The 25,365-nt window shown below is 46.4% G+C and overlaps 1 protein-coding gene across 5 annotated transcripts in view; it reads right to left on the reverse strand.

The window, feature by feature from the left end:
- The window catches only part of TLE1 (TLE family member 1, transcriptional corepressor), an 84,907-nt gene that overhangs the window by 6,418 nt on the left and 53,124 nt on the right, over positions 1-25,365 (reverse strand). For all 5 annotated transcript variants that reach the window (XM_045780993.2, XM_045780992.2, XM_045780990.2 and 2 more), the window contains 8 exons: positions 24,580-24,696; positions 21,011-21,064; positions 20,360-20,512; positions 18,915-19,059; positions 17,697-17,887; positions 16,186-16,262; positions 2,539-2,788; positions 408-655 (listed from right to left, as the gene is read on the reverse strand). In XM_045780993.2, coding sequence (XP_045636949.2) covers positions 408-655; positions 2,539-2,788; positions 16,186-16,262; positions 17,697-17,887; positions 18,915-19,059; positions 20,360-20,512; positions 21,011-21,064; positions 24,580-24,696 — 1,235 coding nt within the window. The remainder of the gene's footprint in view (positions 1-407; positions 656-2,538; positions 2,789-16,185; positions 16,263-17,696; positions 17,888-18,914; positions 19,060-20,359; positions 20,513-21,010; positions 21,065-24,579; positions 24,697-25,365) is intronic.

Below are 25,365 nucleotides of genomic sequence, written 5' to 3' on the forward strand. Positions count from 1 at the left end.
TCCTGTTTGCACAAACAAGGTTCTAGCCAAAGCCAAAAACACCTAGTATTAAGGACCCTCTGTACCGCCATGTAATCCGTGGTATGTATGCTGCCCGTTGGCAAAAGTCAGGAATATTTTTTGAACAAGTCTGGCATCTGTAAGTGGCTGAAGAATGGGGATGTTGGGGAGGTAAACAGAAAGTGTGGGGACACCGAGCATGGCAGCAAGGCTGTGAGCTCCCCAGAGGGCACTGTCACAGTTTTGTCTTCACACTCCCAACACCTAGAGCTCCAAGCCAGCACACAGGAGGCTCTTCACATGGGCTGAGAGCCTGGGTGCAGCCCGAGAAGCAGAGGGGACAGGAGGCCTTCAGGCCCAGGTACCCAAGGAGGGAACCCCCACCCCGGAAAACCACATCTGCTCACCTCACCAGCGTCTGGTTGTGCAGGTCCCAGACGGCGATGTTACCGTCACTGCAGCACGAGAAGCAGACCTTGGAGTCGGGGCTGATGGCCAGGGCGTAGCAGGCGGGGGCCGAGGACGTCAGCTCTGCCTTGATGCGTGGGGTCGGAGCCGCCAGGTCCCAGATGGACAGAGTACTGGCCTCTCCTCCCACAATGAGGGTACAACCATCAGGGAGCAATTTGCAGGAACGGATGTAGTTATCCCTGTTCTGTGAAATAAACATAATTCAATTGCTACGATGCATGACCAAGCAGAAACAATACCATACTCTCTCACTGCGATCTCGGTTTTTGACTTGAAACAGTGGTGTATCGTGGACACCAGCAAAGCAAGAGATCTGTAGCGAAGACTGGGATCCAACTGTAACTTTCCCCTTGGAAATAGTCAACAAAACAAACAGAGCCCCGCTTGGGCACGTGCAAACACTTCGATGGAACTTTTCCTGACATCCAGTTTCCGGATGAGTAGAGAGAACCCAGGTGATCAGTGGATTCGAGGAAGGTGCACAAGTACTTCTCTGTGAAGAAACCACTTTTCAAAGCTAGTTTACACATCTCTGACCTCATCACCCCTCCCTTATTTACTGTTTGGAAAGTGCAGACCTGCTGCCCACGTTCTGGTTTTCACTACTCTTAAATCTCTACCTAAGGCTTGTGCTGACTCTTCATTAGCCACGTGGATCCTTATCAGGACTTTAACGGAGCTGCTCCCTCGAGGGGGAACACGGCTGCTGCCATGTTCAAGCCTCTCAGTCCAAAGACACTGATAAAAGAGGGCACCTATCAAAACCAGCACATACTAAAAAAGGAAGGTGGGAGGGGCACCTTGGTGGCTCAGTCAGTTAAGTGTCCGACTCTTGATTTCTGCTCAGGTCGTGAGATCAGGGTCCTGGGATCGAGCCCTGCATCAGGCCCCGTGCTGGGCGTGGAGCCTGCTGAAGATGCTCTCTCTCTCCTTCCCTCACCCTCTGCCCCTACCTCCACCTCTTAAAAAAAAAAAAAAAAAAAAAGAAGGAAGGTGGATCTAAAATGACCCTCCCTTCCCTGAAAAAAATAACTGCTATCCTTCAACCCAAATAGATAGCACTGAAGTTTTCGCTATGCTTTGACCATGGGCTATTATCACAAAATACTCCTACAAGTAAAGAATGTCAGCCTATGCTGGAACATGTTGAAATTTCATTAATGGAGATTTTTTAAAGTTATCTGATTAAAAAGTAAATCAATAACTACTCAAAAAAAGGCTTTTGTATCTCAAAAACACTGCTGTTCTTTTTGAAACCTCTGGCTCCGGAATCCTCGGTGGCGGCTAGGCAGGCGGTGGGTAAGCCGCACCACCCACCACGGCAAAGTGCAGGCAGGCCCCGTATCAGGGGCAGGGTGGCCCTGATTCTGCTTAAGGCCAGTGGTATGTGGGCTGTAAATTCCGGGGTCACAGTTTATAGAGATCGGAGCATGTCCCAACACGTTCTATGATCCTGAAAAATGCAAACCGGTATTCTCCTACTCCGGGAGCCCGGGATTAGGGTGCTCCGGGAAAGCGTTCTCACCATTCCTGTTTCGTTGGCGGCTGCCCCGTGTTCTTGCAGTGTGATCCATTAACCTTCCCTGAAGTCAAGGTAATAAAACCCAGCCAGCCCTCCCAGGTTCTCCCTGAAAACACAGACCCTGTTCAGAATACTTTTTTATGCCACATTATCAAATGTTTACTATTCAATATTTATCCGAAGGCTGCAGGGAAATTAAAAGTTGAGTGGATTGCAGGGCTCAGAGTCCAGGCCTCGCTGTGCTTTCATCCATTAAATGGGAAACCCCCTTTTGAATACACATTCAAACAAGGACAGCTTCTGTAAACTACTGTAGAATATTTTTTAAAAGAAATCCATCAACTCTGGGATTTAACCACCGAAAGAGCAACAAATGAAACTTTCGCATTTCAGGGAGAGGGGTGGGGGAGCTAAATAGCTAACACAGGAAACAGAAAGGGCTTCCATTTCCTCATAATGGGAATAAAACCCAGGCCCAAACAGCCATTTCCTCATTGAGTCTCCAGGGAGACGTTACCCTCGTGTGCCAGTTCACGTTCGCTCACCAGACAGTCGAGCTGAGAGACGGGGCTCTTGTTGCCGGGGTGGCTGATGTCCCAGACCTTGACGCAGCCCTTCCCGCCCGTGTACACGTGTCTCGTGGGGTTGCTGATGGTCACGGCGCACACCACCTCCCCGTGGTTCAGGGTGTTGATCTGGCGCGCGTGCCGGGGGATTCCGGGTCCGATGAGGGCGTCGGGGGGGAAAGGGACAGGCTGCATCTGACCGTCTGCAGTAACGTGGAAGGAGTATGCACTTTTGGAGAGGAGACAGAGAAAACACTTATCATAAAGCAGTTGGTCATCACCTCAACAGCATCCGTGAGGAAGACAAAGAAGGGACGAGTCTCTTTAGGATTCTCTTGAAATTGGCAGAAGCTCAAGTATTTACCGAAGGAGCAAATTTAAAATACGTAATAACGGAAGTCTAGGGTGTACCAAAAGACAGGTATATTGAACTATATTTTTAAAATATTTAACGATTTTTCAATTGTGCCTAACCATTCCATAAAGTATTCTTCAAATCCCATATAAAATGCTAACTGTGCTTCCAAATTAACATAAAATACCTCCTTCCATGTACCTTGTATAATTGTATGATTTCTTAGCATAATTTTAAATGATTATTTTTTTATGCTTCAGATGAAGCCCTTAAGAACTCGTAATAATTTCACACAGTAAACAGTGTATTTCAACACTGACAAACAAAAACAGTTTTCTAAATGCACCAGTTCCAGGCTTGAATTTACTCTTTTGCATAATCAAGAGACAATAATAAAAGATCCTCTTACATCAAATAGCTTGATGATGGATTTCAAGTTTTCCCCTCGACAATCTCCCTGTCTCCCTTGGCCGCGAACCCCAGTTTTACCTAAGGCAGCAAAGCTACTCCTGGCTACTCTCCCCAGCTTCGCCACGTCTCACCACTGAGATGTACACGGCTCAACATACATGTGCTGCTGGGTGGCACTAAGCTCATAACTTCAGAGAAAGGGGCCCCGGGGGATACAGAAGGTCTCTGTACTTTTGGCTCAATTTTGCTATGAACCTCCAACTGCTCTAAAAAATAAAGTTTATTTATTAAAAGAAAAGGAATTTTAGGGGCGCCTGGGTGGCGCAGTCGTTAAGCATCTGCCTTCGGCTCAGGGCGTGATCCCGGCATTCTGGGATCGATCCCCGCATCAGGCTCCTCTGCTGGGAGCCTGCTTCTTACTCTCCCACTCCCCCTGCTTGTGTTCCCTCTCTCGCTGGCTGTCTCTGTCAAATAAATAAATAAAATCTTAAAAAAAAAAAAAAAAAAAGAAAAGGAATTTTAAAAGGGGGGAGCATCAGGGTTCCTGCCTGCCCTCTTTTCTTACTCCTTCCTACTGCCTTAACTATGAGCAAGGTGACGAGAGCTGCACCAGCCTGTGGGGGCCACAAGGTGACTCTGAAGATGGAAATCACTTGCTGAAGGAAGCAGAATACAAAGATAGGATGACACTACGGGGCTGTGATACCTGCCCTGGGCTGCTGACAGCAGGTATCTTTTATGGGAGAGAGAAATAAACTTTTAATGTTGCTTTAAGCTATTGTTTTCCTCCCCTGTTCAGTAAGAACAAACCTAATCCTAGGACATTCTTGCTTCCACCCCAAAATCTTAAAGCCTATTTTACGCTTTATGATCTAATGACTTAAACTCCAAGCACTAATAGATCACAAACATTATAAAACATGCACAAAGAAAAGATACTTTAGAGGGTGGAAGATACAAGTGCTAATATCCACCCCCAAGATCCAAAAGGATGAATTATGCACAGGGGACTTTGAAGACGACTGCTTTCACTTTCTTCTTATCTGAAACATCACTAGGCATTCTAGAAGCTCAATATGAAGCCTTTTCTATAGGCCTGCATACATAACAAATGAAGGATGTAGAGTTTCCTCCTTTCCGTGACCCTCTGGGATAAATCTGGGCCCTTTCTGGAAGTTGTCATTGGCACCTTGCAGGCCATTTACAGATCTAAAGACCATGGGTATTAACACAGAACTCAAATTTTCATTCCAATGCTAACTCAAATTTTGCAAAATAACTTAGCATGCACAAAATTGAAAACTGATACAGGGTATCAGGTTTCCAACCTGCTCGCACATAAACCCCACGTACTTCCCTAAACTTGAGAAGAAAATATACGCTATTATTTTCACTCTATGGAAGCAAAATATCAAATACATGAAGGCTTGAGAAAGAACTTCCCCTTCTCTCAACCAAATGACCCGATCTTAGATGTATGTTATTTCCTGACAAACTGGTTCCAATAACTAATACAGCTGGACCAAATCCTTAACATTACTCTTAATTTGAGTAGTTGAGCACACATAATGGGAACCCTACAGAGTGTGTTAGAAAATAAATATACAAAACAACTATAGCTCAAAGCCCTTACATCAAACAAGCCACTAACTCCCCTATTTTTAATCCTTTTGTGTCCTTGGTAACACATCAAGCCCACATGATTATTCTAATACATTCGCATTGGAGTTAGTGGAACCTGTGCCATTTATTATGGGGTATTTGGAGTTGGACTCAAACAGCATTGTGTTGCCCTTGAAGATGGGACCACAAGAACTGCAGTCTAACTCTATTCATGTTCCAGAAGAATTCTCCAAGGTCCAGTAGCAATCATGTGACCCAGGTATCGGGCACCCTGAGCTGGGTCTGAAAAGGCCAAACGAACAAGGTAAAGCTGGGGAAATGACCAGAGTGTTTTGATGAAACGATCAAACGGAACATATTTGGTTAGAACAGTGGTTGACATGGGGACAGAACTTGCCTCTTAAAGCTTCCTGTGCTTTGAGAATAATGGCGCACGTGACGGCTCGTTTCTCTGTCTGCCATAGTCAAGCCTGCCGCCTCCAGGGAGGCAAGCTTTCTATCAAGCACCCTTTCAGCAATTCTGGATTTTTAGGGGAAGAAAATTTTACCTTGCTTCAACAGGAACCCCTCTTGTTACGGAGTTAGATGTTCCAGATTAAACCAGAAGCACAAAGCGCAAACAAAGAGCTGTACACGCATTTTTGGAAGACACCCACTTCTCTCCCAGGTGTCTTCTTCTTTAAACCACACAGGAGGTCTGTGATCATCACACTGAGGCAATTTAAAATTGATTCACAGAGCAGTGAACTGCTGCCAGAGCTGGGAACATTTCTGGGTCCCAGGGGAAACGCACATGGATGTTAATACATCAGTCACAGGGGGCCTCGCAGGAAGCTGGTGCCGCCCGCGGGGCTGGAGAGCCTAATCAAATGAACAAACCAGAACGACACAAAGGGCGGATGGGTTTCAAAGAGGGATCAACTGCAAGGAAAAACCAGGGGAGCATAAGAGAGTCTGGAATTAGTTACCCACCTACAGGAAGCACAAGTGTATCGTTGAGAAAAGGCCGCGCTGATGGCATATCATGACGACGTTAAAGACATCCCAGAAGGAAACTTCGATTCTCTACTTATTGAAGAGCCAGGAAAAGTAAAATCAACCAGGAAGGGGAATTTATAAACACATAGTGAGGATTTATAAATATCTCCCAAGCCTGAATTCAGAAAGAGGCCAGCCACCAAGGAATGCATATGGAATGATTAGATTTATAGAATTTCAAACACGGGCAGAATTCACCCGCGATGTTAAGCCAGAGGGGTGGTTCCCCTCAGCTACTGGAGAGGACACAAGAGGGGCTTCTTCAGTGCTCTTGGTGAAGTCACTTAGCTACACACACATGATTCATGTACTTTTCTGTGTGTCTATCTCAATTTTAAAAGCTGAGATTTATTTGTTTGTCCACAGCCAAGTCGAGAGCCCAGACTCGAGTTAAATGTACGGGAGATGCCTGGCTCGCTGGCCTTACTGGGCCCATCCTTCCTGGTCTGACTACCTGCAGCCTATAATGTGTCTGTTCTTGATCCATAAGATAGAAATATAACCAAGCAGAAGGGATGCAGGGGTTGCTCTAAGGGTGAAAAGAGCTGCAAAACCATTGAACACCGTGCTCCACACCTGCAGGGCCTTCAGAAAACGGGAGCATCATTATCAAACACCCATGGCTTAAGAAGAGGAGAGTGCGGGGTGCCTGGGTGGCGCAGTCGTTAAGCGTCTGCCTTCGGCTCGGGGCGTGATCCTGGTGTTCTGGGATTGAGCCCCGCATCAGGGTCCTCCACTGGAAGCCTGCTTCTACCTCTCCCACTCCCCCTGCTTGTGTTCCCTCTCTCGCTGGCTGTCTCTGTCAAATAAATAAATAAAATCTTAAAAAAAAACCAAAAAAACAAAAAGAGGAGAGTGAGGGTATGCTCAAGCAAGGGCTCTTTTATCAACCAGTGGACAACATAAGGGCCAGGAATGCAGGAAGGGAGGAAGATGTGGGGTGGGAGTCAGGAAAGCACATGGCAATGATGAGGCAAAGAAAATCAGGAAATCCAAAGATCCTGAAGGACGAGAGTGGAGAGAGAGCGCTTGGCAAAGAGGAGAAGAGGACGTGTAGCTAGGACCGTGGCACACCGTGAGGCAGAAAGAATGAGTTCCTGGCGCACTCACTAGGGGCTACACCACGCCAGCCACCCCACCTGTGCCCAAGAAAGCCTCAGAGTACTGAGCTCCCACCTGAACCCAGCTTTCCGCACAAGCACCTGCTGATCAGGACCTAATTCCGAAATCTGGTTGGAGAATTGAAAAGAATAAAGCCCCCTGGACAGCACAGATGTAAAAACAGAATGAAGTCAAACTCGTTCAGAGCTGAGGCCGCTTCCGTTATTGGGCACACAGCAGAGCTGAAGGAACCTGAAGGAAGGAGTCCCCACCGGGAAGCCTCTCAGGGACAGTGGCAAGCTGGAAAACAAGACTGCACTTTGGAGAAGCAAGGTGTTTTTTTCCGAGCAGACCGACTGCTGCTAACAAAACTATGCTGTGTTCTGCGGCCAAAGGAAAACAGGTGTTTACAGAGTCATTGGTTTGCTGGAAATAGATGGGAAGGGCAGCGGCAGGATCCAGTAAACAGTGATGAAGAACCACGGTCCCCGGAGATAATGGCTGTGGCCAAGACCCCGTGGCCTGTGGACTTGGCACTCTCGACGGGGAATCTCGTGCTGTCTTAACAGGTATCAAAAATCCAATCATGTCAGAAACCCTCACGCGCTGTTCGGAGCTCGCCAAGCCCTTCACGATGTATTGTGGCTGGGCCTCAGTTCGTGTGACCGTCCTGTATCCGAAACTCCCTGCCACGTGGGACGACGGGCCAGTCCCCTAAAATACCGCACGCTGTCACGTCTCCGAGTTGTGCACAAACTGTTCCCTCCGGCCGAGAATAGCACCGCCTCCCTCCTCAGTGCTCGTCACTTGCTCTCCTCCTCAGTCTGCCACAACCTCCCCAGGCGGGAGGATTCTTTTCCGGGGTCCTGGCTCTTCCTGCAAATCTCGGCTACGGCACATATCACACTGTGGTCTGCGGCATGTGTTTACACTTCTCGTTCGTTGTTGTCCCCACTCCAGAGTTCTTCAGGGACAGGTGGGCTGACTTCACTAGTCAGCATACAGCTGGCGCTCTATCTCAACACCCCAAGTCATTCATCACTACCCTACTCACTTATAAATTGAGGCACAAAGGTCACTCTGGCAAGGAGAGTAAGCTACAAGAAAGTGGAGGGTCCTCCAACCACCTGGGTCTTGCCGGCCAACTTTCCCTGAGAAATTTCCAGTCGTCTTACCAAATGTCACTAAGAGACGGTACCAACATTCCCGAGGGGGGAAAGTGGTCTCTAGAGAGCCGATGTGGACAAAACAAAAGGCAGTGAAAGCAACCACAGTGATGGAAGGAAATCCATGGCCCTTCCCCAAGTCAGCAGAGCCCAGTGGATGCGAGACCCTTCCAGAAGCTGCCACAGGTCACAGGCAAAAAACACAATCCTGTGCCTGGCAGCTGAAAAGCATACCATAGAGTAAAAAAAAAAAAAAAAAAAGGAGGAGACACAGATTAGAGGTTCAGCTAATCACTAATAAGCTGTGGGGGCCATATGTACCTTACTTGTGCCTCGTTTCCCTATATTTACAACATGCCCTGAGAAAACTTACCCAATAAACATGACTGATGAGGAGTGGTGTAAATGAAGTTGCATAGGAAGAAAAGCATGATGCCCAACAGAGATCCGACCTCTAGTTCTAGTGTCACGGGACGTAGCTCACTATCCCTTATTACTTGGAGAGGAGAAGCAGCAGCACAGGAGAGGGTCACTGGCCCACCGGGCTAGTAAGTGGAAGGGCCATGATTCAAGTTCAGAGCATCCTGGGTAGGCCCGCCACAAAAGGAGAGCTCTTAATCTTCACCCTAGCTTCACACTGGCACTACCTTGGACATTAGCCCCTCGAGAGGGATAACGCGTGCCCGTCGGGATGGAGACATGTGACCTACACAAGAGAAACCTTCCTGTCAATGTCATCAGGGCACTTCATTACACAGTCCTGGCCCCGGAGGATTTGAGGGCTGGGGCATCTGGGTCATCCGAAGGTAGATGAGAATAATGTAATTTATGATTGTGGATGATACTCTTAGCCTCAAGAACTAGTATAATGAAGGTGGTGGCAGGGGGACTGCGATGTGAAGTCACAAGGGAATCAGAGCCATATTATTTCTAAGATTTCTGGAAAAGAAAATAGGGCCTTGGGAATACAATTCATCTTTTTATGGTAAAATCTCCTTCACTCCCGATATAACAAGCTTTACCTTTAACATTTCTTAAGGTCTGCATATCTAACCCACAGCATCTATTAAACACAGGACTTTTCCAGTTTGGCATCCCGACATCCTCCCAAACAGCAAATATGCAGGTCAGGGCACAATTGCTACCCTATTTGGAAGACAGCATATCTACATGAATAGAGGGCTTTAGTAACAATTAAATTATAAGGTGAGAACTTAAAGCATTAAGATGGGGAGACTCTGTGTGTTTCCTTATTTATGACTTTAACGTACAACTATTCTCATTTTTTGAAAAGGCAAATGCAGAACCTCTTAAAATGGACTTGAAAAAGAAAATTACCCCAGGAAAGTCTCCAGAGAAAACGGCAGATGGTCTAGTTGAAAATCTAGGAGGTTCTCTAGCGAAGTTAGCATTTATGATTCTGAACTCCAGGCCCTACTTCCTCTACCAACTAAATGTTTGAAAACGTGTGGACGCCTGGGTGGCTCAGTCAGTTAAGCATTTGTCTTCCGCTCAGGTCATGATCCCAGGGTGCTGGGATCGAGCCCCACATCGGGCTCTCTGCTCAGTGGGGAGCCTGCTTCTCCCTCTCCCTGCCGCTCCCCCTGCTTGTACCCTCTCTTTCTCTGTCAAATAAATAAATAAGATCCTTAAAAAAAAAATCTTTAAAAGAAATCAAAATAAAATCTTAAAAAAAAAAAAAGTCTGAAAACTTGTAAATGTGCTGGGCAGCAACAAGGCTCCCATGCAGGACAAAGATTCAAACCAAGAGATTCCTGGATGAAAAGTAAGACAAAGAAAAGTTTAAAATACAGCCTTTTCAAAGCTCAACTTGAAAATTCTAGCAAAGGAACCAACCACTACAGGCAAACAAGCGTTATGTGAGCAAGAAAGAAACAAAGCACACTTCACATCTAATAAACTGAAAGGCATTTCTGAGAAGGGGAAGAGGGAGAGAAAGATGTGCGGGGAAGCCAACTCCCTAGTAGTGACACATAACCCCCATCAAAAGAAAGGGACTCCCATGTCAATATAATCTGGAGAAATTAGCTACACATTCCCAGAAGATCAAAGAGTAGAAAAACAGAAATTAAACCCAAACCCAAATGTGATAATGAGGCATAAAACAAGCATGTTACTTTTGGCATTTAATAGACCAAAAAACACTGAAATATCATAACCAGTGAAAAGAGGGCTGAATTAATTTTCAAATCCACTAAATAAGCCAGCTGTGGATTCTAGGCATGGTCAACAGAGGAACCAGAAGCAAGATCAGGACTGGAAATGGGGTGGGGGAGGGGGAGGGGGCTGGCCATGGAAACGTCTCCTCGGCTGGAAGCCAGGATGGCCTCTCTTCACTGCTGCATAACATGTTTTCCTAAGAGGCAATTTTACCCCATACGTAGTTAAGATTTTCTTTTCTCTATAGGCTCCAACTCCAAAAAGGTACTTTAAAGATTTATTTAAACACTAAACGAGTGGGTGTAAGATTTCTCAATTACATGTCTAGCGTTAAAACACAGGGTGAAGGAACCTGGAACGAAGCAGGATCTTAAGCCAAACTATTATTAGTCTGAGTTATTACTGACCTCTAGGTGCTACTACACGAGGCAGGTAGGGCACAGCCGCCAGGCATGGATGGAAGGGAAAGTGATACTTCGGGGCCAGAACGCGGTCTTGGGGAACGGCAGTGAGAAGCACAGCAAAGAGATGTTGACCTAACTAAACTTCAGAATTTCTTTTACCGGGGATCTCCATGAAAATCAGGGGAACACATTTCCTAAAACTAAAAGTGAGTTCAAGTGAAGCTGACCAAACAATACCAATTAAATCTCGCCTCGAGGGTTGAAAACACAGTCGGGGTCACCTCTTATAAATCAGCAGTGTTGCACTCTAAAATGCAAACTGCGAGTCTCCTTTGGAAAGGATGAGTCACAGTCTTACGCAATCCCGGACTCGTCTCCCACCTACTCAATGCACCACGTATTTGTCTACTGGGTGTCTGTGCTCAAGGGGACAGGGGGACTTCAGGAGTTTCAATTCTTGTAGGGAAGAAGCAGTAGGAATATGACATGCACACATGATGGTAACTCAAGGCCAAGGCGTGCAAAGTGTCACAAGATGTTACAGGGTGCCCCTGGGGAGGGATCACATTTGGCAAGGCATCAGTGAAGGCTTAATGTTAAGGCGGCAATGGAAGTGGTCTTTGAAGGACAGAAAGTATTCCCACAGAAAGAGGTAAGACTGGTGAGAAGGGACATTGCTCCAGATAGGCGGAGGAAAGGCTTTCAGCAAATGGAAGGTTCTCTTTCAGCCCATGCACAAGATGCAAAGAACACATGACATAGGGCTAGAAAAGCAGGCGGGGGTAACAGTACCAGAGGGGCCTTGAATGCCCCATCACGAGTTTATGTGCAAGTGCTGAAGATCTCTGAGCAAGAAAGGAACCTAATCAGGTAAGCACTTTATAAAGGGGAAAACTTACCTAAGACCTTACTGACAAAAGTGAGTAGGAATTAAGTGAGGATTTTAACAATGAAGAAGACTGGTAGAATGTGACTTAAACAAGGAAAAATCACAGGCTAAAGTTCACGCCCAGATGTCAGAGAGAATGAGGATGATGCCTTTAACAAATATAGAGAAGTTAAGAGAGACAGGTGTGGGGGGGGGTGGAGACAAGGAAAACGACCAGGTTGGTTGGGAAACCCTCCTGAGATCTTACGTCACTTTAACACCAAGTACAGAATAGTGGCAACAATAGTCATCTTCTCTATTCCACTTTGACAAAAACAAAAAAACCCCAACAATGTAAGGCCACAGGGCCCTTGCACATGCTCTTTCTTCTTCCCCTATGGGATTAAAGCAGCTCAGAAAACACTTATTCCTTGAAGCCTGTCACATGCTTTTACAGAATAGCGTTTCTCTTGGTCATAGCCCTTCTCTTGATTATAACTATGCATTCAATTTTGTGATTATGTGATTAATGTGGTCTCTCCATCACTAGGCTGAGAGCTTCCAATAGGGTCCCCTATGCCTACGCAGCAGGTTTCAATGAAATCAGTGGGAGAGGGCAAGAGGGAGGTGACCGTTAGATTTCACTGAGCAGATGGTGTGGGAACCTGAAATCACATCCCACAAGACAGGGCTGAGCAATGAACATATTCAGCCAGAAGAAGAGCCTCGTGGCGAGGCGGCAGTCTCCAAATATCTGAAGAGCTGTCATGGGGATGATGGATGAATGGTGCGCTGTGTGGTCTCAAGGGGTAGGAAAGAACCAGGATTGATGGATAAAGGTACCAGGGAGACAGACCTCAGCTCGGGGGCTGGAACAGTTTTCACACAGCCAGGGAAAGCGGCTTGCTCCAGGCACCAGCAAGGCCCCGTCACCAGACATGCTCAGGCAGAGGCACACAGCCACGTGGTGAGACAATCACGGGAGACTAGAACCACAGACGAGCATTTATAGGAGAGGCACTTTCAAGGCCCCCCCAGCCCCACTGGAACTCTCCTGGCTCTGCCGCTCGGAGGAACTCACCCATCTGCACAGGAATCCCTCAAGCTCCCATGTGCTCGGACCATGTGGCACACTGTCCCCTCTACCTGCAATGGTGCATCTTTTCTGCCCACTCTGCTCTGTGGGCTTGTTCCTCTTGTACATGCTTAGCTTTCGGGGTCTCCTCCTCACCCCGAGGAAGCCCTTCCCATCCTCACCATCATCACTCTTTACATGTTTGCCTAGCACCCACTGCTCTGCCTTCACAGCACCTCACCAACGTACCGCGGCACTTGTCCCTCTAACGTTTCCACATCAGCAGGCCCCCAAGGACGGGGAAGATGAACATCCTCGTTCCCGGAGCTTGCCCAGCATCTAGCACAAAGCCTGACACACAGTTCTCGCCCACATGTCCGTGAGTAACCACCCATCGCCCTACCCAAATATTATTTTGATTGGTATTTGTTAGAGGATGACATTCGCAAACCTTCGCCACACCTCGCTCACCCTTACCCTGGCCCTGTTGGTTTGTCACCATTTCTCTTAAGTGCCTCAGACCAAAGCTGTTCAAAGTGTGGTCTGCAAACATTTGCTACCATCTGCACGGAGATCAGCTCGCTCAGGGAAAGGAAGTGTTGGAAACGGTTATACAGCAACTCAGCAGAGTCAACGCATGACGGCTGACTCTTGTAATAAAAAACTGGGACTGGGGAGCCTGGGTAGCTCAGTTGGTTAAGTGTGTGCTTTGGCTCAGGTCATGATCTCAGGGTCCTGGGATCGGAGGCCCTAGTCAGGCTCCCTGCACAGTGGGTGGTCCGCTTCTCCCTCTCCCGTTACCCCCCACCCCCCACTCATCTCTCACTCTGCTCTCTCTCTCAAATAAATACATAAATAAAATCTTTAAAAAAAAACAAAGTGGCACTTATATTGGGTATCCTTCTTCCCCTATTCATCTGTATTTGTCTAAGAGTACCAGTCTTGGTTATGTTGGAAAAAAACTGGTCATCATAGAAGCTTTGAGAAGCACTGCCCCAGGGAGTATTACTTTACTCAACAATGAGGACAGGAAGCCCCCTCCTACTAATGAATGGAGTAAAACAAAGGGAGTAAGATGTATAGCCCAGATCCCAGAGACAATGGTGAACTCCATTTTCCCCTCTGATATCAACTCGATCCTTCTCACATTACATGGCTCCCCTCAAACTTAAAAGAGAATCCTGGGGCGCCTGGGTGGCACAGCGTTTAAGCATCTGCCTTCGGCTCAGGGCGTGATCCCGGCATTATGGGATCGAGCCCCACATCAGGCTCCTCTGCTATGAGCCTGCTTCTTCCTCTCCCACTCCCCCTGCTTGTGTTCCCTCTCTCGCTGGCTGTCTCTATCTCTGTCAAATAAATAAATAAAATCTTTAAAAAAAATAAAAATAAAAAAATAAAAGAGAATCCTAAAAAATATATTTTCATTGTTTTGGAGAGCAGTAACCACTCCGATCCAGAGACTCACCCTCATAAGTGACTCTCACAACTTTGCTGCCCCGCCCACTGTCATTGACCCTGAGCACGTCGTGTTCTAGCTTAAGGTAGCTGTGAACCCAAAGAAATCCAAGGTGATCACAAGCCAAGGGCATGAATATTTTGGCACTAATAAGCATGACACCAGTGCTATCACTCAGAGAAGGCTTCAACTTTGTGTCTAACTGCATTATTCACACACACACACACACACACACACACACACACACACACACCTGTAAGGAGCTAGGTCTGAGCTAATGGTCCTCTGCACACTAACCTTCAAGACCATCAGAAGAGCTCATAGCTCTTCCCACCCTATCCCATCGGCCTCACATTCAGGGTGGGGTCCTGGCTGCCAGACACACACCCACACCTCCGACTCTTGAAACTGGCTTTCCCTAATGGTCAGTTGAGCTTGGCATTATTTGCTTATTATTTCCTTGAAGATTCATCAGTTACTATTAATTATCTCCTCTCATCACATTACTCATTTGCCCTTTATCCACTCACCAGTCTGTAGGACACACAAGAGCTACACTGCCAGAGACCACAGATAAGAAATACCCACTAAGTGCCCGGGGGAATCCCAGGCTGGATGCAGAGGGGCAGACCCAAGAAAATACGCAACATAGCAGTTCATGGTTATTCCATCAGAAGGGATCTGCCAGGTAAGCAAGCATTTGCACCACTGTCCCACCCCTTAATCCTGCTCTTGCCTGAGGCTAGCTGTCACTGCAAATTCTTAACATCTCTACCAGTTCTCAGTCTAGAAAAAGTTTCATTTCATCATGAATCAAATTATCATGAAACAGATATTATAATGCACGTAAAGCAGAGCCATGGGACTCTGCTTTCCAAAAAGCAGGTAATGGAGTAAGGAATTCCACTTTTCCTCATGCTGCTGGTTTACTTGAAGAAAGGCCCCAATCCAAATCACACAAAGATGACCAGGTAGTTGAATGGACCACTTAGCGTGATGTAATATGCCACACGTAGCAGGTGCGTAACTAACACCTAAGAGCAACCACGCAAAGGTAGAGAGCCTAAGAAAAATAAACTGAAGGCCTATGACAAGCGCTATGTGCAAAAATCAAAATTGTAAAAGGTCCTATGGAAGAGCAGAGTATGTGTTGCAAAGTTAGACAGACCCCCCTCCATATTTCAATTTTACTTTGTATGAAAATTAAGGACTTTAGGAATTCTTCAAAATCTCATTTCTAATTACTAACATACGGAAAGCAAGTGATTTTAAGTTACCCTGGAAGAATAACCAACGAGGTTTCTCCAATTCTGCATGCTCTTTTGCCCCTTTAATCTATTTTTCATGCTTTCCCACAAAGCCACTCTGCGTTTTGTAATTCTGGACCTCTCAGAGTAAGGCACACACCAAACTTTATTGGGGGAGGGGGGCACCTCCAATGCTGGGATCCAACAGATGCCACAACTACCCTCTGTACACTCTAGTTTCCACCAAAATAAGGAAAAGGTAGCACTGAGCCGGGTAAAGGGACGACATGTTTCAAATTTCGGAGATTTCAAGAGCTCGTGACAGCTTACTACTGCCCACAGCACAGTCCTGTTGAAAACCTCCAGCAACTACCCTCTGACCAAAGGCAAAGCAGAACGGCTTTCTGAAGGGTCAAGCAGGGAGGGCCAACCACCCCCAGTTCTTGCCTCCCTCCTGGCCCCCGTTTACAACAGTTTCTCTCCAGAAATAACTAAATGCATGAGATCACCCATAGTGAGAAGACGGAGGCATGACACCTACAAGGTGCCTATTTATAGAAAGTGTTAACACTCCTCAGGAAAAGACACTAGAAATCTCCTTGGAAACGTCCAAGCCTGTGCTCCCTTTGGAATTCTAGTCTGCTAATAGCCATGACTAAGTAATTGCCTTAAAACAAAACTGAAGAGTTACAGGTACTTACGGTTTCCCCCCAGGGATTCCTGCCAGGTTTGGAGGGATGGTAGGTACGCGCATGTGAGGGGGGGGATCAAACCCAACCTGGAAACAAAAATAAGACACTGAAGACTCAGTTTATGCAGAGTAGGCACTCTGAGAACATCTATAAACACTTTTCACTAGAAACTCCTGTATCTCCAAAGCAACATAAACAGGAACAGTACATGTGCTAACATTTTTCAAAAGAAAAACTGCAACGCAAGAAGTAATATAACCACCTATAAATACAACAGGCCACGCTTCTTTCTGGAGAGTCAGTTGGAGTGTGGTCTATTTGTACATCGAGAACCAGCTTCCAATAGTAAATACTTCCTGTGGACTTAGGATGTCCTGCCTTGCCCAAGAAAGTACAGAGGGCAGCATGTTGTCTGAGTCAGGATTTCACAACCTTGGCACTACCAATGTTTTGAGCCAGAGACTTGTTTGGGGTTGTTGTCTTGGGATATTTAGCACCACCCCTGGCTTCTACACTCTACATACCAATAGCCCTCCCCACTTCTGACAATCAAAAGTATCTCCACATATTACCAAATGTCCCTAGGGGGGCAAAATCGCCCCCAGTTTCATACCACTGGTCTAAGTCACTGTTTAAACATTCATGGATTCCCTACTTAGTGCACCCTAATGAACGTATCTAGTCCCTTAGCTGCCTACTTTGCTTTAAACTATCTTACCCACCAATGCACAGCCTTTCTTACTAGTGCAACTTAAGGGGAAAAACCCACAAACTTCACTATCGGCCCAAACTGCTGGAGGTCATGCCATCCGAAGAGGGGAGAGGAGAAAACTGAACATGAGCTATTCTCAACAGCCAAGAGAAATACATAGGGACTTCTATTTGCTACAGGTTATCATGTTTCCTTTCCCTGATGCAATCGAGGATTACAGTCGATTTTGCCATTTGCATACAGTTTTGTATCTTGTCGGTCAAAAAAAGGCTATTTACATAGTTGTAAAAGGCTGGGCAAGCTGGGCCTGCTGCAGGGTTCAGTCACCTCTGTCTTCTCCCTGTTGCCCTAAGATCACTGCTTACACCTGAGTCACTCTGTTGGGTTTAAAGAATAATATAGGCATGGAAAGAAAAAGTTACAGCTTCTCAAATATTTTTTCCTAAGAATTAAAGAGGGGGGAAAAAAAACCCTCAAGTAAATGAATGAAAAGGCTTCTGTGAGCTACTTGAGTCATTCCATTGCCTTCCAAAAAAAAAAAAAAAAAAACTACCTGGGGGAAGAAAACCAGATGTCCCCTGAACCGCCAAAGTAGCTCCTAAACACTGTCTTGTTTCATCCACACAGTAAACCAAGAAGCGCCGCGCCCTAACCTCATGAAGCTGCAAGCTGTTGGCGGCGGGTGGGGCGGGGGACACTGGGCCTCTGTGCCGCAGGCGTGGGTTCCTACCCTGGCCTGCCCGCCCGCGGCACCTGCGCGCCCGCGGCACCTGCGCGCCCGCGGCACCTGCGCGCCCGCGGCACCTACCATCGGGGAGCGCCCGTAGGCCACCACGGCAGCGGCGGCGGCGGCCGCGCTCATCTGTGGGGACATGTTGTGCAGGCTGGCGTAGGCAGCGCCGGGGCTGGTCAGCTCGCCGTTCATGCCGGCGTGGGGCACCATCCCGAACGGGGCAGGGTATGGGCCGGGCACCGCCAGCGGCGTCCTCAGGCCGGCCGCTGAAAGGAAGCACAAGCCACGTGATATGACTCAGACGACTGCTGTGGTCCAGCCTGACCGTCAGTTCGAGAGTCACTTCTGGTGCCATTCATGCGGGGCGAGGTCAAGAAGGAAAGCTTGGGAAGGGTACGTGCGTGTGTGTGTGGCTGGGTGAGTGGGCACGTGGGTGGGTGGTTTCATCACCACCAACTCAGCTGAATTCATCTCCAGGAAAGAACAGACCCCAGGGGAAGCACTGCCACGCAGTTCGTCCTTGGCTTGGCAGCACTGGGAAACTGTTAATTAAAATTAAACAGCAGTATTGTACACAATTCGCAGAAGGCAAACCAAGGCACAGGGCACTTAACCTGTTTACCGGACTTACTCTCAAAAGGTTTTGATAAAATCCAAGATTTCTCCTTCAGTCTAAACTTTCCATGGCCTGCTACCAATCCCAAATGAAAACCTGGCCCTGGGTTTATTACCTAAACCAAAGACTGGGTTTAGGAGGAATATTCTGGGGCCTATTTTCCTCTGGGCCCAAGGTGTTAAGAAAGATAAAGTTAGATTCACAGGCTGGAGCCTCAGTGAAACCCTCCCAATTTCTACTGACAGGGAGACCACAGATTCCTGAGGGACAGACCCCAGGAGAAAACCAGCCAACTCAAGAAAGCAAGCAGCACACTTGGGCCAGCTGTTTCAGTCAGTATTTGCGAACTCAGACACGCGGGGATAGTTTGGTAAGGAGCCTGCATGCGGAATAATTATCGGAAACATTATTGAAGTCCCTAGGATTTAGATTATTTGGGGGTGCAGGGGTGGGGAGAAAAGAAAGCCAAATGTAAACAGTCGGAGACCAAACAGTGTGCAGCTGCTGAACCTAAGGACGACATCTGTTTCTTATCGTGGCTTTTCAGGGATAGGAAGGAGACAGGCAGTTGTGTGTGTTTCGTATTCATGGGGAAATGGCGTCAGGAGTGCACAGACGACGAATCAGGCCGGGAAAGGGAAAAACAAAACAAAGCACAACAAGAGGCGAGGCTCTACCCGCTTGGTTAACGAGGGGGTCCATGGCTGGAGGCTTGCCGAGGCCTGGACGGAGTCCTGGAGTGGCACTGGTGCCCGGCGTTGGCATGTCGCTCCGAGGCGTCGGTGTGCTGGATTTCAGAACAGGCGTGCTGGCTTTTTCATGCTGGTATCATTAAACAAATTAAATGAGTATTATTTTTAATCCAAGCCATATTACACAATTTATCACAACAGCAGCTGGGACACTGGGCACCTTCTAGCTACTCCCTCAGCCAATTTTCATAAATCCACACAATGTTGACAGCATTAACTTGTGAGCGAGAAATGTTGACCTTTCCTCTTCCTGCCAGAATTAAAACTCTAGCTAGAGACACAGAACATGATCACACTTCTTCCTCCGCAGATTTTATTTTAAAAAGTATTTTTCCATCAGGCGTGTGGACTTTGGATCCAGGCCAACTTAGAATGATGACCACCCAGCAAAAAATTCCCAGTCACTCAGAAACAAATGGCCGGGTCACCAAGAATGTCAGAGGGAGGATCCTTTTTCTAATCTTGCCTTTTAGTGGCAGTGGGATTGAGACTAACAGTGAGAGGCAGCAGGGCCCTGGATTTGATGAGAAACAAATCAGCATCTCAAAGGCAAAAGCCCTAGAAGGAGTCCCATCTGTTTGAGAGATGTGTGTGGAGGTAAACACCGCCACTCACTTGCCTACATAACAGATGTGGACCCACCAGCACAGAGGCCTTCAGGAGTGTGACAGTAACAGGGTCCCGGGCCATCATCCTCTGCATCTCAACCTTTCACTCTTAAATCCCAGAATGAGGAGCGCTGCGGAGCAGCAAACAGCATGCATGGGCTAGGGAGAGACCGCAGCTCCCTCTGGCCTTGGATCTGACAGGTAGCATAAACTTGGCAAGTTCCTTAGGCCTTCCTCCCCATCGGTGAAATGGGATAAGGCCTAGGAAGGCCATATAAGAATCAAATGCAGGACTGTTATGGCTCAGTTTCTATAAGTTAACAGATGACATGCTCCACATTATTTGTCGAATGGCTGAAAGCAGGAACCCTGCACCTGCTCCAGGCTTCTCTGGACGCTGCTTGAGTACATTCCCATTCTGACTCCACACCCAATCCCAACATGCCCTGACACAGTGGGTCAGTCTAAAATAAGGTAAACACAGGACTCTAACTTCCTACAAGGTTGTACATCCCCCAAATAAGAAAGCAATGCACAAGGAAGCTTGTTGTCTCTCTCTCATCACGACCCAAAAGACACTACCAAGAGGGAGAAAGGAAACATCGTGTGGGACAAAGAGCAGGAGGAGTCGTCTCACTTTTAAACACTTAAAAATATACCTCTCACTCAGTAAAAGCCCACATTTCAAATACTTTAGGGTCCTCTGAACCGCAAAGAAAAATACACTGCTACATAGGCAAAGTGACGGCTCATGAGACCTACCAAGCTCATTTCTTTGGATTTCAAAGAAGTGGAGCTTCCCGAAGAGGCCGTGGATGCTGGGCTGCTGGAAGCATCTTTCTTCAGCAGGCGGTTTTTGTCGATCCCATTTTCCCTGGGTGAATGGGCAGGGCTTGCTCGCGGAGAAGAAGGGTCCTCGACAAGTATAAGCAAAGCTTGTGTGATTTCACTTATAACGGACAGACCTTGCCCTTTACGGACTGTATTTCCACACTAATTCTCTAAATTAAAGGAGGACGTTCTAAGACCTTCAGATCTCGGGGACCTGGGAGTGTGCACCCTGACTAGCAATGTTGTTATGATTAACAGGATGGTGTTTGCAAACACACCCATGAAGATAGCACAGAGGAAAAGGTATCCAGGAACAATCCTATGCGTCCTCAAGCTCAAATACATTGCCCAGAGGGAAGGAAAGGAGCACCAGGCACCCAACTTAGGAATCTGAAATGACTGGGAAAACAGATTTTTTTTTTTAAAAAGGAAACAAAAGTTCTTGTCAGACCACTATGGCTCCATCTGTGAACAACCACTAAGTTTTTAACGTGTAAACTTGTGAGAAACCAAAATACCATGGCTCCACTTTCTGTTTCTCCAAAGTCACTCTGAAAATAGTTTGAGAAAATGAGTAGTTACCTCATTAGACACATCCACGACTAAGTTGTCATCGCTTTTGTCACCATCGCTGTCCTGGAAAAAGAGATGTTAATGCCGTTTATTAAAGGGTTGGAGGCCCAGTTCGATGTCTACAGTTCTTGGTAACAGACAGACTGAAAAATGGCCCAGGACATGCCTACAGGTTCCCTTCCGGATTGCCAGGCCTAGTCATTAATACTGCCTCCGCCCCCCCCCCCCCTTTATCTGACATGGGGCTACCCAAAGCCCCAGGCAGGAATTGTTACACTAGCATACCTGCTGGAGACCATACGGCTGAGGGCAAGTTGCAAACACTGAGTGCACAGGAAGAGCTCAATAAATGTTTGCAACAGCTCCATCTCTCTTATAATCTGAAATCCGCCCACAGCCTTCTATCAGGGCTCTTTTCCCACTGGAGGTCAAATGAAGAACACGATTTCACGCCCTTCTTTGTGTGTATCATCTTGAAGACAGCCAACAAATCTAGTGTTCACAGCCAATTTGTTATTATAAAGGCAAACTTCAACCATGTTCCCATGGGGTTACTAATTACTGAAAGGGAAAAAAGGAACACTAAAAACTAAAACAAAAAAGCTATCTACTTGGCTGGGATAACGGACCAAGATCTAACCTCATGTTAAGAATAAAAAATTTGCAATCATAATGGAATATTTTAGGAGAGATGGAAGAACACAGGATGGTAAAATCTGGAAGACACTGGCATCCTGCAGTAGGACGTTTATTCCCTCTTCATAAAGCTGTACAACTTGCAAAAGCTATTCAGCTATGCGATCACTCCTACGTCAAGTTGAGGGCAGACTGAAAAGGTCTACTTTCTTAGCCAAAAGGCCTCCTGTCCTTTAGATGGAGCCATACAGTGATACAATGAGCTATGAAAGAAGGAAGATCTCACAGTGGGCCCTAATTCTCAAAAAGGAGCAGGTCACTAGTTTACGATCTACACAATCCTTTTACTGAGTCACTGTCAGTTACAAATACATGAAAGTTTGAAAATTTGTACTAATAAGTACAAGTGCAAGTATTTGCCACGTTGGCTTTCTGCGGGGCCTCCAAGTCCAGCTAGAAAGTTACCCTCAACTGTAAATTCGTATCTTCTATGTGTTTTTTTCTAATTGTACCTAGAGTTTTACATGTGGAAGACCCAGTTTACTTTCTTCAATAGTGTGTTACCAGATTTACTTTAATCACTGTTGTTAAGGCACCATGCAATTCACTATAACAACATAAGATGAGGAAGCCTGGGTAACTCAAAATAACAGCCTGCTGAAAGAAATATCTTCATGTAATAAAAGAAAAAATTAAAACTAAAGAACATTTGCTTTTTCTGTTAGTAAAGACCACAGAAAAACACAAATATTTTCAGGTATTAAGAACACAAAGACAGGGTGTGGGGGAGGGGGGGCGCCTGGCTGGCTCAGTCAGAAGAGTGTGTTATTCTTGAATTCAGGGTTGTGAGTTTGAGCCCCACGTTGGGGGTAAGGGATTACTTCAATAAAATAAATATCTAAAGAAAAATGGCACGCCTGGGTGGCTCAGTCGGTTAAGTGTCTGCCTTTGGCTCAGGTCATGATTCTAGTCCTGGGATTGAGTCCTGCCTTGGGCTCCTTGCTCAGCGGGGAGCCTGCTTCTCCCTCTGCCTGCCGCTCCCCCTGCTTGTGCTTACTCTCTCTTCCTCTCTGACAAGTAAATAAAATCTTGGGGGAAAAAAAAAGATGGTGGTGATGAAAAAAACATAAGCCAAAAGGTTTTCCCTCTTAAAAAAAATTTATAGAAAAGGCTCACCTAGTGTAGAAACTGGCAAAAAGTAGCAAACAACTCATTTGTTACAATGGGACTGTGAAGTGAGTCTTTGAGTAGTCTGTAATTTCAATCTTAGCTTTGTTTTGGACCCTTCTGCAAATGTGAACCTTCACAGTACAGTGTGGACCGGTCATCAGGAGCTAAGGTCAGAGGACTTCACCCCAGATTCTCCAACATCATCTCAACTACTTACACATCTGGACATCCTTAATATGAGCAGGTGATAAAACAGTAATGTAGAGCTATGGATTCTAGATCACTAAATATCTACACGAGCCTCATGCACAACAACTCAAAATTGTATTACTGGCAACTTCCAGATTTCTGCATGTCACACACCTTCTGAGTAGCTTAGGAACAGTTGACGGCATATATAAAAGTACCTGCAGGGGACACCAGCTGTGGGCAAAGGTGAGGGGCAACATTATGTGCTACAAAGGCTTGGACTGGGATGGGGAAAACCTACAACTCCAAGTTCTTAGAACGTTATTATAGTGCACAGTGTGGACCAATACAAGGACCTCTGGCAAAACATCCTTCCCCAGGCCCTCAGCTTGGGGATCCTGGCATTGTGATGAAGAGCATGGATTCTGGAGTTAGACCGCCTCCAGGCTTCACCATTAACTCTGAACCTGGGCAAATCACTTACAAGCTCTGTGCTGCAGTTTCCTCATCTACACTGGAGGCGATGGTACTGAACTCACAGAATTGTTTTAAAAAAGTCAAATGAAACAATCCATGTAAAAGCATGAGGTACGTGGCAGGAATGAGCTGTTGCTCAGGAAATACTAGAAATACTAGCCACTGGCCACCTATCGGCTTGAACCAGCCAGCAGGAGGCAGAGAGGTCTAGTAAATTTGGTAGCCCCATCCTGCCAAGACGCCTGCCAACCGTAGCTGGACGCTTCTTCCATAAGCAATGGGAAGTGAACGAATCCCACTTTCTACTCTCATACTGTTCCCGACAATGTGTCCATCTTGAAATAGACACACTTGGGGATACACAAGAAAACTCCAAGTCATCTATCAGCAGCAATGTTTATGACCCTCAGACTTAAGCCAACTGCCATTTGACTTGGTTTGCTCTCCTTGTGAAACATGGTTCCAGCTCGATGGAAGTCAAGAGCCCTCCCTCCGCAGTCATGTGTTCTCAGTCTGCGGGGTCTGACCTAGATGCCTGCCAGGTTTTTTTCCATTTTTACGATGGACTTACGTGGCCCAACTGCTCGCTGTTCAAGAGGATGAACTCTGCCTCAAGACCGAATATGAGCCTCAGTAAGTCAACAGAATAGCATTCAAAAAGGTATTTTGTGACACCGACATTTTTACCCCAATTATCTTAGCAGGACGGACTACCAAATTTGCAGGGGGCAGGACAGCTGAAAATGCAGGCCCTGGTTCAAAAACTGAGAATTTGAAGATGGTGAGAACAGAGCATCAAACCAAGGGCAAGGTCCCTTTAAGAGCAGAGCCCCATGCAAATGCACCGGCTGAAGTGTGCCCCTGCATGCTGGTATCCCCTCTCATGAGGAACTTAGGCAGAAAGCCTAAAATGTAATCAGGAGCCTGACAGAGCAGAGTTTACAGCTGTAAAGGGAAACAGTATGCTTAAAAGAATCTATCCCCTTGATAGTATTATTTCAAAGGATGTGGAATTATCACTAAGATCTTAGAGTATGCTTATATGCTCACTTAGAAGGTAAGCAAGTAAGTAAACAAATACTGTTTCAAGTCCTTTATTTACTTACATAGTGGCTGGAGTCCTTATCATCCACCTTTCTTTTTTTGATGTCATTGGAAAATTCAGGCCCGTTTCTGCGTTTATCTGTGCCCCTTAGACTGTCTGGGACCAAGAGGGAATTACTCTGCAAGACAAAAAAAAAAAAAAAAAAAATCAAAGATTTCTTCCCAGGTCTCTTTGAACACATGAAAACCCAACCTGGATGGGACAGCTATTTTAGAAAGGTGATACCTACACTTCCTTTCATTCCATGTAGTTCATCTCGTCTGAAGACTTTGATGGCAAACATTTATAGAGGTTTAAGCATTTAAAACGGAGACCCTGACTATGCAACAAAACCATCCAGAGCCTGGTGGGTCCTTCAGGCCCTACTCACTTAAAATGCTCTTCCATTCTCTTTTTACGGTTAGAGAGATGGGAGCTTGCTGTTTACATGTGGATGTTTTTATTCTTTCCCACTGCGATTTCCCGGTCAGGAATAGAAATGGCCTAGGAGTGGAACCTTGAGATTATTCTATCAGGCGTATTCTGTGACTGTAACAGTGTGTAGCCCTCGAAAAAGACACAGAGAGAGCAGGTGGGATTAACAGCATGGCTTCCTAAAAGGCAAATCACATTCTACACAGCAGCAATGAAGGAACTCTTTTGAATTCTTTTAATTTACTGTTGAAAATAAGATTTGGTGTTCTTCGCCAACAGCACTGAAATTCAAGACCTAAAGCGAATGTTTCAGCCAGCGAATCTTCAACAGCGAGGCCTGCTCCCCCATGCAAAAGGAGGAACAAGGACTAAT

This window comes from Ursus americanus, chromosome 34 (genome assembly GCF_024610735.1).
Source record: "Ursus americanus isolate L20-20 chromosome 34, mUrsAme1.1.p, whole genome shotgun sequence".
NCBI lineage: Eukaryota > Metazoa > Chordata > Mammalia > Carnivora > Ursidae > Ursus > Ursus americanus.